Below are 11,901 nucleotides of genomic sequence, written 5' to 3' on the forward strand. Positions count from 1 at the left end.
CTCCTTGATCCTCTGGATTGGCTCCTCCAGATCTACAAAGTGAGTTCCAGGATAGCCAGGGCTAAACAGAGAAACCCAAAAAAAAAAAAAAAAAAAAAAAAAAAAAAAAAAAAAGAATGTGAGGCTCTTTAACTTTTGCAGTTAAGAAAACTAGACTTGGGCCAGCAGTGGTGATGCCCATGTTTAACCCCAGCACATAGGAAGGAGGCAGAAGCCAGCAGAGCTCTGTAGTTCAAGGTCAGTCAGGTCTGCACAGTGGGTTCCAAAATAGGCAGGAAGGCAAGCAGGCAGATGACAGATAACAAGGCATGGAGAAAAGAAGTAACCTGTCCACCTACAAAAGTTGGTCTCAGATTTCCTACCTGCCCAGCATTTGTAGGACCTGTGCACAGGGCTATTGTAGCCATTAGTTGAAGGGAGCTATGGAAGTGTTCAGTCTACAACTTGATTCTAAATAATTTGTAGTGCTGTTGTCTGTTGCTGTGAATTCTAGCATGTCTTTAATACATAGGTTGAACACAAATTCCAGGTGTTCTGAAGGAAACCTGCAAAGGCCCAGGGAAAGGCCAAGATCAGAGAGGAAGGGGTTAAGACCTCTGAGAAAGTACACAGGACAAGAGGGAGTGAGCTGTGAAGGAAGCGGGCAGCATCCCGGGTGAAGGCCCTGAATTTAGAAAGAGCCGGGTCCTGGTCCCGAAGGACTGGTCTCCTCCCTTAAGTTTTTATTCCAAGGGAAGAAGGTGCATCAAACCCCTGGCTATGTTCCTCCCTCCTGCCACAGAATTGGCTTTATATAATGTTTATAAACAACACTCATGTGCCTACTGCTTACCTAAGCAACAACAGCACCTTGAGAGGAGTACTTCTGCTTCCTTTAGACAGGAGTAGGCAAGATGCAGTAAGGCCTTTGGTTTGGTTTGGTTTGGTTTGGTTTGGTTTGGTTTGGTTGTGTTTTGAAAGGCTCTCACATAGCCCACCTTGGCCTTGGACTCCCTACATAGCTGAGAATAACCTTGAACTCCCGATCCTCTGAAATCCTGGGATTACAGGCATGGCTTGCTATGCTTGGATGTTCGTATGGTACTTTAGAAAATAAAACTTGAAAATATTAGCACACCTTTGTAAAGTATATTCAAATAATTTCAGAGCTGGACAGTTGACATTGTTGCCTGAGACAACACTCTTCACGCTGCCAGAGTCACTTGTCTTCCTACATGCAGTAGGAAAAAAAAAATGGAGCTAGAGTCACAGTAGCTAATAGCACTTGCCGTTCTTGCAGGGGACCTGATTTTGGTTCCCAGAACCTATGTCAAGGGGCTCAGAGTCACCTATAATTTCAACTCCTGGGGATCTGGTACCTTCGTCTGGCCTCTGAGGGCATCCACACTACACATACATAAATAAAAGAAAAATACATATTTTTAAAAATAACAGTTTGGATTTCTTCGTTGCTTTCCCAGACATTAATTCCAGTGCCTGCTCTCTGTGTGTGCTTTTTAGTTAGATAACTAAATAATTTAGTACAGTACTGGTCAGCGCTGGGGATGGAGCCCAGGGCCTTGGTCATGTATTAATAGGCCTCCATTGTTAAGCTGTGTCCCCATCCCTTGTGTAACCCAGGCTGACCTTGGACTGCTTGTCCAGTCTTCTACTCAGTTTATAGTGCTGGGATTACAAGTGTGTGCCACCTCACTGGGCTGACTCGCTCTGCAGAACTGCTTTCCTTAGCAGATTTCTGCTAAAATTCTCCTGAACATAATCAGAGTATAGAACCTGTTGCTGATGGCAGTCCCTGTTAATAGAGAGGGCACAATGCATGTCAGTGACAGGCAGAGGGTTTGGTGCTGTCACTCACCAACCGCTTTAGTTTCTTTACCCAGCTTCTTAATCTCTAAATACTCTCACAAAATTGCGGTTTAAAGACCAGGTGAGCTGGAGAGGTGGCTCAGAGGTTAGGAACACTGGCTGCTCTTCCAGATGCCCTGAATTCAATTCCTGACAGCCACATGGTGGCTCACAGCCATCTGTAATGGGATCCGATGCCCTCATGCTCTCTTCTGGTGTGTCTGAAGACAGTGACAGTATACTCACGTCTAATAAATAAGCCCCCAAAAAGAAAAAAAAAGAGAACATGTAATTCTGGACTCTCTTATCTTTATGGAAAAGCTTTCAGGAAAACATTGATTTATCAGAATAAAAAGTCTTTCTTGGTTCTAGATTTTTACAGTTGACTTGAAAGTAGGATGCTTTGCAATAACAGGGCATTGGCAAATCCCAGAATACAACTTTGAGGAAGCACAGGGAATCCATGTGCATCTGAACACATGTTTTATGTAATGGTGCTAAGATTAACTACATGTAGGGTATAAAAATGAATTCTTATACCTGATCTTAATGCTTATTAATATGTGACTAATGTATGTGCAGATATTATTAGCAAAGTGTTTGTCCGGTAGCTTAGATTAAAATAGCCCCCATTCTAGTTCATTTTAAACAATGTAGTATGAATGGTGCCAAAAGAACCAACTAGAACATTTTCTTCTCTCCAAGAGCTTAGATTTGTAAACAAGGCTCTGGAGATGTTCTGCGACTCTCTGCTTCTGCAGCCCATCTAGGTCATTGTAACCCAGACCAGCACAGATGAGGATGCCAATTAGGTCTCTTTGGGTCTTATTATGATTTATATAAAAATGTGTTTGGCTCTTAATTACAAGTACTTTGGGGGCTCTTTGGCCACCCAAACCATCTCATCAAACACAAACATCTTGTTCAGCATCTACATGGGGGAGGAACTGAATGTGGCTTACACCTTGATTTATCCCTAGACTGTCCCTACAGCATAATAATTCTCTTTCATTTTCAAAAAGGCTTAGCTATTTTTATAACTGTTAACTGTTAAATTTTAACTATCTTGTCTTTCAACTTAATTATTAAGATCTTAAATGTGACACTGTTTAAGACATATAAAAAATTAAGAATAGAAACCGTTGGTAGTCAAGATCAGCTCCGTTTCTTTGTTATTTATCTGTGTTATTTGCCGTGTGTGTGTGTGTGTGTGTGTGTGTGTGTGTGTGTGTGTGTGTGTGTCTGTGTCTGTGTCTGTGTCTGTCTGTCTGTGTATGTGTGCACATGAATCACACAAGTGTGGGAAGGTATTGGAAGAAGGAAGGCCTCTGGATTCTTTTATTATAGCATGGATCTCATGTATCCAAAGGTAAAGAAACTTAAAAGACTTAGTTCTGGGAATCCAGCCAAGGGCATTGTACAATCACTGACTCTACTACAGAACTGTGTGTCCTTGCCCAGGAAGAGACTTCCATTCTTGAATTGCTTGAAAGACAAGTACTAGACTAGGTGGTTTGTGGCATTAGAGAAATCACTATTCCTACTTTGTAAATAAACGAGTACAGGTAGATTTTCTAGGACAGCATGTAAGTGGGAACATTCCAAATCCTGAGAGAGAGAGCACCTGTTCTAAGTGATCTTCCCAAGAGGAGTTTGTTTGAAGGCGTCTGCACTTCTGTACTGGGCTTGTCCCAGCCGTCCACTGTGGGAAGTTCTAGCCTAGTTGTATAGCACCTTGCAGCTCTTACATTTTTGTCTTACCTGCCCTTCACCATGCACTCTTGAAGCATCTCAAAGCCACACTTATTCACAGGCCCGCTGGTGGCCGAGTTTAAGTCTCAAGTCTCAGCTCTCAGCTCAGTGTCCATTCTTGCTGGCCTCACTTCTCTTGGGTTGAGTGAGTGATCGCTGTCAAGAAGAGGCAAGGCTCTCCAGCTCAAGCCTTTTGTTGTCTACCTCATGGTCTCGCTGTAGCTACATCAGGCTTCCTGCCTCCCTATGTCAAGAATGGGGTTTTAAAGCTAGATGTCGGTTTGTTTTTGCTTTGTGTTTGTCCCCACTTTGCCCGGGTCCTGGCATGAGCTGGGAGCTGCTACTGCTGAGGTGCATCCCAGCATTGCTGTGTAACAGGGCTGTGGTGCTAAATCCCAGCTAGTAGATAGAAAAAAACAGCGTGGGCTTTCTGTGTCTAAATATTATTCTTATGTGAGGCTATATTTGTCTTATGGATGGAGATGTATGTGTGTATGAGATATATGAGAAACAGGCCTGTTATCCAACCTGTTTACCATGCTGAGACAGGAGGAGGCCAAGTTCAAGGTCTGCCTGTGTGCTACATGTATACAGAATTCAGGGTCAAGGTAGGCAACATTATGAGACACTGTCTAAAAATAAACAAGTAAAAAGAGCCAAGCAGGTATGGTGTTGAGCAACTGTAATTCCAGCATGTGTGAGACTGAGGCCAGAGAGTCACTGAAAGCTCAAGGTACCACCTTAGCTACAAGTGAGTCTGAGCCTAGCCAGTATTACATAGCAAAATTCTGTGTTAGATGGGGGGGGGGGGAGCAAGCAAATTGTAGATTCGGTTCAGTTCCCTCTGTCTGTCTGTCTGTCTGTCTGTCTGTCTCCTCCTTACACACAGCTTCTGGTCAGGGCGGCTATGTTTAAGCTTCTACATTAGATACAGGAAGAACTACATTTGAACCCTAGCTCTCTGTTCACCTGACCCTGGTTACTTAGGCAGGTAGCAAGCCAGTTTTCTCTGGTGTTGGGTAACATCTGCCTTGGGGTGAGAGGAGGTGGGTATATAACCAATTGGGTGGTAGTCCCTGTGTAGTGGTTCCCTAATATGTATGTATACATGATAGTTACTTACTGAACATACCAGCATTGCTTAACAGGTACCTATGAAAGGCCCTTTTTGTTCAGGAAGTATCAAAGCTTGCATCTAAAGTATCTTAGGAGTTATTTCTGCTAGCAGGAAGCATAAATAATCTAAAACAGTTGGATTTTGAAGTTCTTGCACTTTCTATTTGGAATAAATACATTGTTTTAAAAAACATTATAAAAGATGTGCTTTCCTGTCTGTCGCCTTGCATTGGGATAACAACAGAAGTAACTTCCTGAACTGGACCATGTACAGTGCATACTAATGGAGGAGGGGCACAGAGACCTAAGGACAGCAACCAGTCCTGTGTGTGTCTCGACTCTTGCCTTATAGTTGATGCTGTGCCACCGTCTCATATCTGTCATAGGTATTTGTTTATTAAAATTAACAACCGAAGGAAAAGCAAGACTCCTTCAGAGGAAGGTAAGGTAAGGTGCCGTTCACAGTGGCCTGGTAACTGTGCAGCATAGGGGAAGCAGTTTGGTTATTTTCATTTTTCAAGGTGGTGCATTTCTTGGAAATGGTTAATAATTTATAGTTACTCTGACTAAATAAATGTAATATATTTTCTGTGAGTTCTCTCTTTTTTTGTTTAGGATGTATGTATATATCTTTGTGGATTTTTTTGAAGCAGCGTTTCTTTATGTAGTTCTGACTGCCATAGAACTCACTCTGTAGACCAGGTTGGCCTCAAACTCAGAGATCCTTCTTCCTCTGCCTCCAAAGGGCTCTACTGGGTAGTGTTTTGTTTTAAACAGAGTCTCATAATGTAGCCTAGGCTGGCCTCAAAATCTGATTCTTCCTTCCCCAGCCTCCTCGGTGTCCACTACACCTGGCTTAGGAGTTCTTTCTTTATGCTGTTGATCCATACTATAGTGAAAGTGAGCACGCAGTAGTACCAGCCAGGAATTACATTGCTCACAGCTGTAACTGAAGGGAGCTGTTCCCAGTCCACCTAGGAGTTACCAGTATTGTTTTATTGCCAAGGCAGAGCCTTATTGCATGACCTAAGATGACCTGGATATTGTAATCCTCCTGCCTCAGCCTCTGGAATGCTAACATTATAGTTGTGTTCTACCATGCTCAGCTGGGTTTTATGTGGTTATTTTATTTATTTTTTGAAAGATAGGAAAGAGTTAATTTTATAATAAAAATTTATTAATCCAGATTTTTAATGCTTTTTCCCTTAGATGAGCCAGTTTTCTTATTTGAGCAGCGAAAATAATACCTCTATTCATTTGTGTTCTATTCATCTCCAGTAGTTTTGGAATAAAATTAAATTACGTGGGATTTAATTGGGCATGTTACTGGGTGAGCAGTTGTAACACAGATGTGACACTGCCATTTGAAGGGCATGCAGTGTGGCGGAGGGGACCCCTTAGAGCAGTCATTTGTCAGCAGCTGTTTACAGTCCAACTCCAGCTCTCAGAAGGGTCCTGAGACTAGCCTTGCATTCGGGAAGGTTTAAAGATAAGGAAACTTTGAATGCTTAGTTTCTGTCTCTTATGTGCTAGTAAATAGCAGATTCATGATTTGGTCTGCCTTTAAAACCCTGCGTTCTCTTCCGTAGCATTCCTGAGTTACCTGTGTCATGGGCTCATTCTGTGTTCCCAAGCATACCTCTCTGTCTTGTCCCTCCTGAGAGCTGGGAGTGCTCCACTACCTAATAGAGGAGCCAGTGAGAAGGTTACATTTAACTCTTTGGGGTCTGGATGCTTCCTTGGGGTAGTAATCTTGTGGATTCTGGGGCTGCCATGAAACTGCTGTGCTGTTTGTAACCTCTCTGTAAAAATAGCTCCGAGGTGCTCCTGCAGCGCTTAGTAGCCAGGATTTCCATCGCGCCGAGCTCCCCCCACTCAGGACACTTGATAAACACAGCTCTGAGTAAGGAGCAGATTGCAGCAGCCCATTGCTCTGCAGGCCTCTCGGCTGCCACCAAGAGAGCTGCCACCCATGAAAAGGTTCCATTGCTTTAACACTCAGAGCCCTGTGTTCTGTTTGATGAGATGCTCAGAAAAGCATTTCTGGAGTAAGAACCCTTTGTGATCCTTCCTGTCTGTCCCTTAATACCTGAATTGAGTCTCCCAGGCAGCCTAGAGGGCTTTGGGTATGGCTTAGTGACAGAGTGATTGCTTGGCAAACATAAGTCCCTGGGTTTAATGACCAATAGCACTAATTAAAAAAAAAAAAAAAAAAAAAAAATAAACAGATTTCCAAGTTGGAGAGGTGGGTTTGCTGCTGCTGTTCACGGAGATGATGTGGACTAGCAAACGTGCAGCCTCAATGATTTCAATGCATTCCCATATCCAGGTAATTTTAAGATACAAGTAAACGAATTTAGGTTGTGTGTCTTGTTCCATGTAACAAGAGACCTTAGGGTGGAAATTTGTACCTCTGCCCTACACTGTCAAGGTTCACTGGGCAGCTTGTGGCTTTTCCCTTTTGAATCTTACACTTTGACCATTTAACCTGTTCTTGCCTCTTAAAGGCACTGAGACTCACTGCCTGCCGGTCAGTACCTCTCTAGAGGTGCCTTGATAGCTGTGCACTGCTGGAGTTCATAGTATGTCAGTCCGTGCTGTGTTCACATGGTTACAGATTTCTGTGTTTGCATGCTGTTGGAGGGTTTCACTTGGGTGAGAACCTGATTCACTTGAAATGGGAGATAATGAGTGTTTCCCCTTACTTCCCTGCTTTGTCCCAGGTTTTATGTGCAACGCTAACAGAGATCAATTTTATCTTACACGCTTCTGGTCTTTTAAGAGCGATTAGAAGTACACGTGTTGGGGCCCCGTGTTGGAAGTCTTGGTCATTGTCAGCTCACTGTTCTTTCCTTTCAAGTTGCCTAAACACAGCTGAGTTCTTAAGAGGAGCAAAGAAAACATGACAGTGCTGCCAAGTAGACAGGAAGCCGAGCGAGCTAGCCGACCCAGGAGTGAGGCTGAGCACAGCCCTGCGTCCAATCAGCTGAGTGCACTGTTGCTATGTGCGCCCTACTCTCTGCCTTTGTGAGAAGCCTGCTCAGGGAAGCGCAGCACCCAGCGCTTGCTCCACTCGTTCTCTCCGCTCCCGTGCTTTCCCTCCGCGGCTGACAGGGTAGCAGCTGACAGCCGGAGGCTTCCAGTATGGTTTTCAGTGGGAACAAAGGGCTCCGCAGACAAGGTGTGTAAAGAGGTGTTTGCAGCGGCGGCTTTGTTGTCCCAGCTGGGGTGGTTGTTGACTGTACTGTTGGTTTACCTGGATTTGTACTAAACAGGTCGAGGGATATGATTGGACTTGGAGAGTCATGGGACATAGGGAATCGTCCTTTACTTCAGATAGCCTGTTTTCTTTGAACAGCATTGCCTGAAGGATGATTAAAATGCTAATCTGAACAATGAGTGGGAAGAAAAGAAACCAGATACAGTGTGCTCACTTTAACGAGGAAAAATGTGATAGAAATGAGAACACTAAGGAGGGGGGAGTGTGCTCAGCCAGAAGTGTTGCTGTGTGCACAGAAGAGATTTTAAAACAAAAGCTGCCAGGAAATGTTTGGAAATCTGTTATATACGTTTAGTTGAATTAATGATTTCTGAGTGAGACCAAAACTGTCAGGGATTAGCTTTAATGGGTTTGACAAGAAGGGGTGCATACTGCCCAGCTATAATGCACTTAGGAAGATGCGCCCCAAAATTACGCAATTTCTTAATTATTGGGTCTCTTGACTAGTTTTGTGCAGTTCAGATAGAAGACAGTAATGTAACTCCCCAGTAAACCTGTTAAATGTCTACCTAGAAAAGAGAGCAAGAGATTTTGAAGCCAACCCATAAATGTTTACGATAGAATTCTAAAACTAAAGTTGGTCTCTTAAGTGTAATAATTCACACCTGATGAGCTGGTTGCAACTATTAAAAAATATTAATTAAACCACACTGATTTAGTAATTGAACAGGGTATAAAGTACAGTTTGAGATCTGAAAATGCTGGTCTAACAAGGGTTTGCTGCTGCTGCTGCTGCTGCTGCTGCTGCTGCTGGTGATGGTGGTGGTGGTGGTGGTGGTGGTGGTGGTTTCTCTGTAGCTGTCACTGGCCTTGAACTTGCTCTGTAGACCAGACTGGCCTTGAACACACAGAAATCCATCTGTCTCTGCCTCCCAAGTGCTATGATTAAAGGCGTGTACCACCACCATTTTTTATATAAAAATACTGAGAAATTAGAATTTATATAATTGACACAGATGATTATTCCTTTAAGCTAATTAAAGCAGGGGACTTGAATTAGCATATTTCCCATTTCATGAGCTGGCAGTGCTGAGCTGTAACTAATCCAGGTTTGGTTGAGGTTTGGCTTTTGTTTGTGGTACCAGGGCTCAGCCCCAGGCCTTGTGTATACTATGCAAGCACTGTGCCTCAGAGCTACCTTGTGAGCCATCACATTTTCTTTTATGTAGCTGTGTAAGTCGTTCCTGTTTAATTTACGTGGAGACATGTCTGAACTTTCTAATCTTTACAAACATTATTGTAATAAAAAGGTGTACCAACCAGTGTCGGGCATTTTTGATAAGTGAGGAAAAGATGTTTCTTTCCCTTGTAAACAATTCAAAAAATGTTCATGCTTTTGTGCCTTTTGTTGCTTATTTTTAACAATTCATATAGTATTTGTGTCAGAGTAAAAACTTGCTGGGTATGGTGGCACACTCCTATCGTCCCAGCACTTGAGAAACTTGAGCAAGAGGATTACAAATTAGAGGCCATCCTGGACTACAGAGTCAGACCCTGTGTTTAAAAAAAGAAGACAGTGACCACATGAGATGGTGGTGGTTTTCTCTTTTCTGAGCTCATTCTCATCCACGGCTAACTTCATTTTCTCAGTTATACAGTCACAGACCCCAAAGCTTTACATGAAACACCTTGCTGTCCCGTTGTCTTTGGTTTACTTCGTAAGAATTGATTGAACTCTGAGCCCAGGCTGTTTTCATATGCGTGGATGATGGGAGGTCACAGAGCTGCAGAGCTGAACACCCTCATCCATCACACAGGCTTTGCCGTATTCAACAGGGATGTTCTTGGCAGGACCTTCCACTGGGTCCTTGCTCACTCGGCGTCTGAAGATTCCGTCTGTAGCAGAGCCCTGAGAACTCGTGTTCGCTGTCAGAATCTGCGGGCGATGGACCTTAGGCTGGTGCTGAGAGTCCTTGCTAGCTGGCTCCTTTCTGAGTTTATCTGACGGTAGGCATTCCCCTGCCTTCTGGGTCAGATTTGTAAACCATCTATCAGCCTTTGCACTTAGCTTTCTTGAGGCAAACCCAGTTCTACTTATCAAGTTAAGTGACACAGAAATTTGCCTGTATGCTTTGAAATCTGTAAGCTGTGATATGTTAATACACCTCACCACCCCTAAGTTCTCTCCTCTGTTATTGGAAGGAGGCAGGCATGATGATAGTGCTGGGGCTTATGCCCAGGGCTGAGGACAAGCTAAGTCAGCCCACTGCCACCATGCCACTTGTCCAGCCAGGCTCCTCAGGACCGGAATGGGTACCAACCTGGTGGACTTTTTAGTCTCCGTGAAATCATTTATACTTAGGTGCCACCACAGATGTTTGTGTCCTCGTCCTGTACCTGTCCACTTAAAAGCTACCTCGGCCTCCCGTAATGGAAGCCAGCCTCTAGCCTGGCAGCTCCCAGTCTGTTGCTGGGCAGTTTCCCACATCGATTGTGCTGCTCCATAGACTTGACGCTTAGAGGAAGAGCATAGTGCCTCTTATTTTAGCCTTCAGACGTCACTGTGGAAAGTCAAAGCCTGGAGATGGGAAAATATACCTGTTAGTGGTATTAATTGGGTCTGGTTATATAATCCTCTATGCCAAGACTGTTATGAAAGTGGCAGGAGAGGACTATTCATAGGGAAGCTGGAATTATTACCTTCTCATTCTTATCTGGAGATTCTGAACATCAAAGGAAATAGTGGTACACATTGAAACAATAGAATTACAAATTACAAAAAGTAGTCAAGAGAGCTGGCATATAAAAGAAACCCAGCTAACGCTCGAATTTTGCTAGGCGTTTCCTGTGTGGCATAAGAGGGAGCTACTGCATCTGGTTGTATGTGTCCCATTCTCTAAATTGTATTGCTAAATGCATGGCATTAAGATTGGAGTTTGAAGCTGGGCATGATGGTACGGAGCTGGAACCTCCTGAGAATCGCGAATTCATCACCAGCCTGGACCACACATTGTGATACAATCGTGGTAACAATTTGGTCTGGCGCTTGGGATCTGAGGTGTGCCTGGGCAGGCTGTGGGCAGCAGCCCTTCTTCAGTGAAATGATTTCAGACTGTGTTGGGGTCTCAACAGATTAATGGCCCAGCGTATTCAGTGATGTACAACTGAAATGCCCAAATGTCAACATATTTTCTTAGTATTAGGTAGATTTCAAGTTTAAGACTTTGACCCAAGCTTCACACTTATAGATATAATACATTTCTCAATTTCCTGAGCTGTGTCATGCTCTGGAAAGAAATGTGAAGATTGAATCAGAAAAAGGAGGCAGAGGAGAGGACTGTCAGCAGTAAACAGTGGGCTAGAGAGTCAGGAAGTCAGGGATGGGAAAGCAAGGCCAGTGGAGAGCAGCCTCCTGCTGTGTGCACCACCCTGCAAACACTGGACGACCTTGGCCTGCCTGGTAGCATCTGGGTAGTAACTTGTTTGTGGCTTCTCTTGGGGTTCTTCAGCAGGAACTTAGCAAGGGCGACCTTGTCATTGCTACCCATGTTAACTAGCAGGGACAGCCAGCTGTCTGGGAGCCAGAAAATGAATATCACAAATAGGATGATTAAGACTGTCTCAGAGTGCAGAAATTTCCAGAACAGAAATTGGATGGTACTATGAGGCTAAATTTTGAAAATTCACTTGCAAGTGAAAATGGTCAGAAATGGTCTTTTAAAAGATCTCTTTAATTCACTTTAATTCGTACACAAAATTTTTAATGACCACAGTACTTTCACTGCATTGAGCTATGATGATTTTATTTATTATGTTATGAGCAAGATTTAGTCAGGCCAACCTAGCTTTACTTTATTTTAGTACTAAATCAATCAATTAATCTCTCTCTCTCTCTCTCTCTCTCTCTCTCTCTCTCTCTCTCTCAATCAATCAATTAATCTCTCTCTCTCTCTCTCTCTCTCTCACAC

At 43.5% G+C, this 11,901-nt stretch overlaps 1 protein-coding gene across 5 annotated transcripts in view; it reads left to right on the forward strand.

Moving 5' to 3' along the window:
- Positions 1-11,901, forward strand: part of Fam214a (family with sequence similarity 214 member A) — an 84,122-nt gene that overhangs the window by 23,028 nt on the left and 49,193 nt on the right. For 2 of the 5 annotated variants that reach the window (XR_003844624.1, XM_021207490.2), the window contains exon 1: positions 7,289-7,894. The exons of the other annotated variants lie outside the window; for them this stretch is intronic. Coding sequence is in view for 1 of the 2 variants with exons in the window: in XM_021207490.2 (XP_021063149.1) it covers positions 7,858-7,894 (37 nt within the window). In the remaining variant the exon portion in view is untranslated. Of the gene's footprint in view, positions 1-7,288; positions 7,895-11,901 lie in introns of those variants that run through there. 5 annotated transcript variants of the gene reach the window in all.

The sequence above is a fragment of the Mus pahari genome, chromosome 10 (assembly GCF_900095145.1).
Source record: "Mus pahari chromosome 10, PAHARI_EIJ_v1.1, whole genome shotgun sequence".
Taxonomy (NCBI): Eukaryota; Metazoa; Chordata; class Mammalia; order Rodentia; family Muridae; genus Mus; species Mus pahari.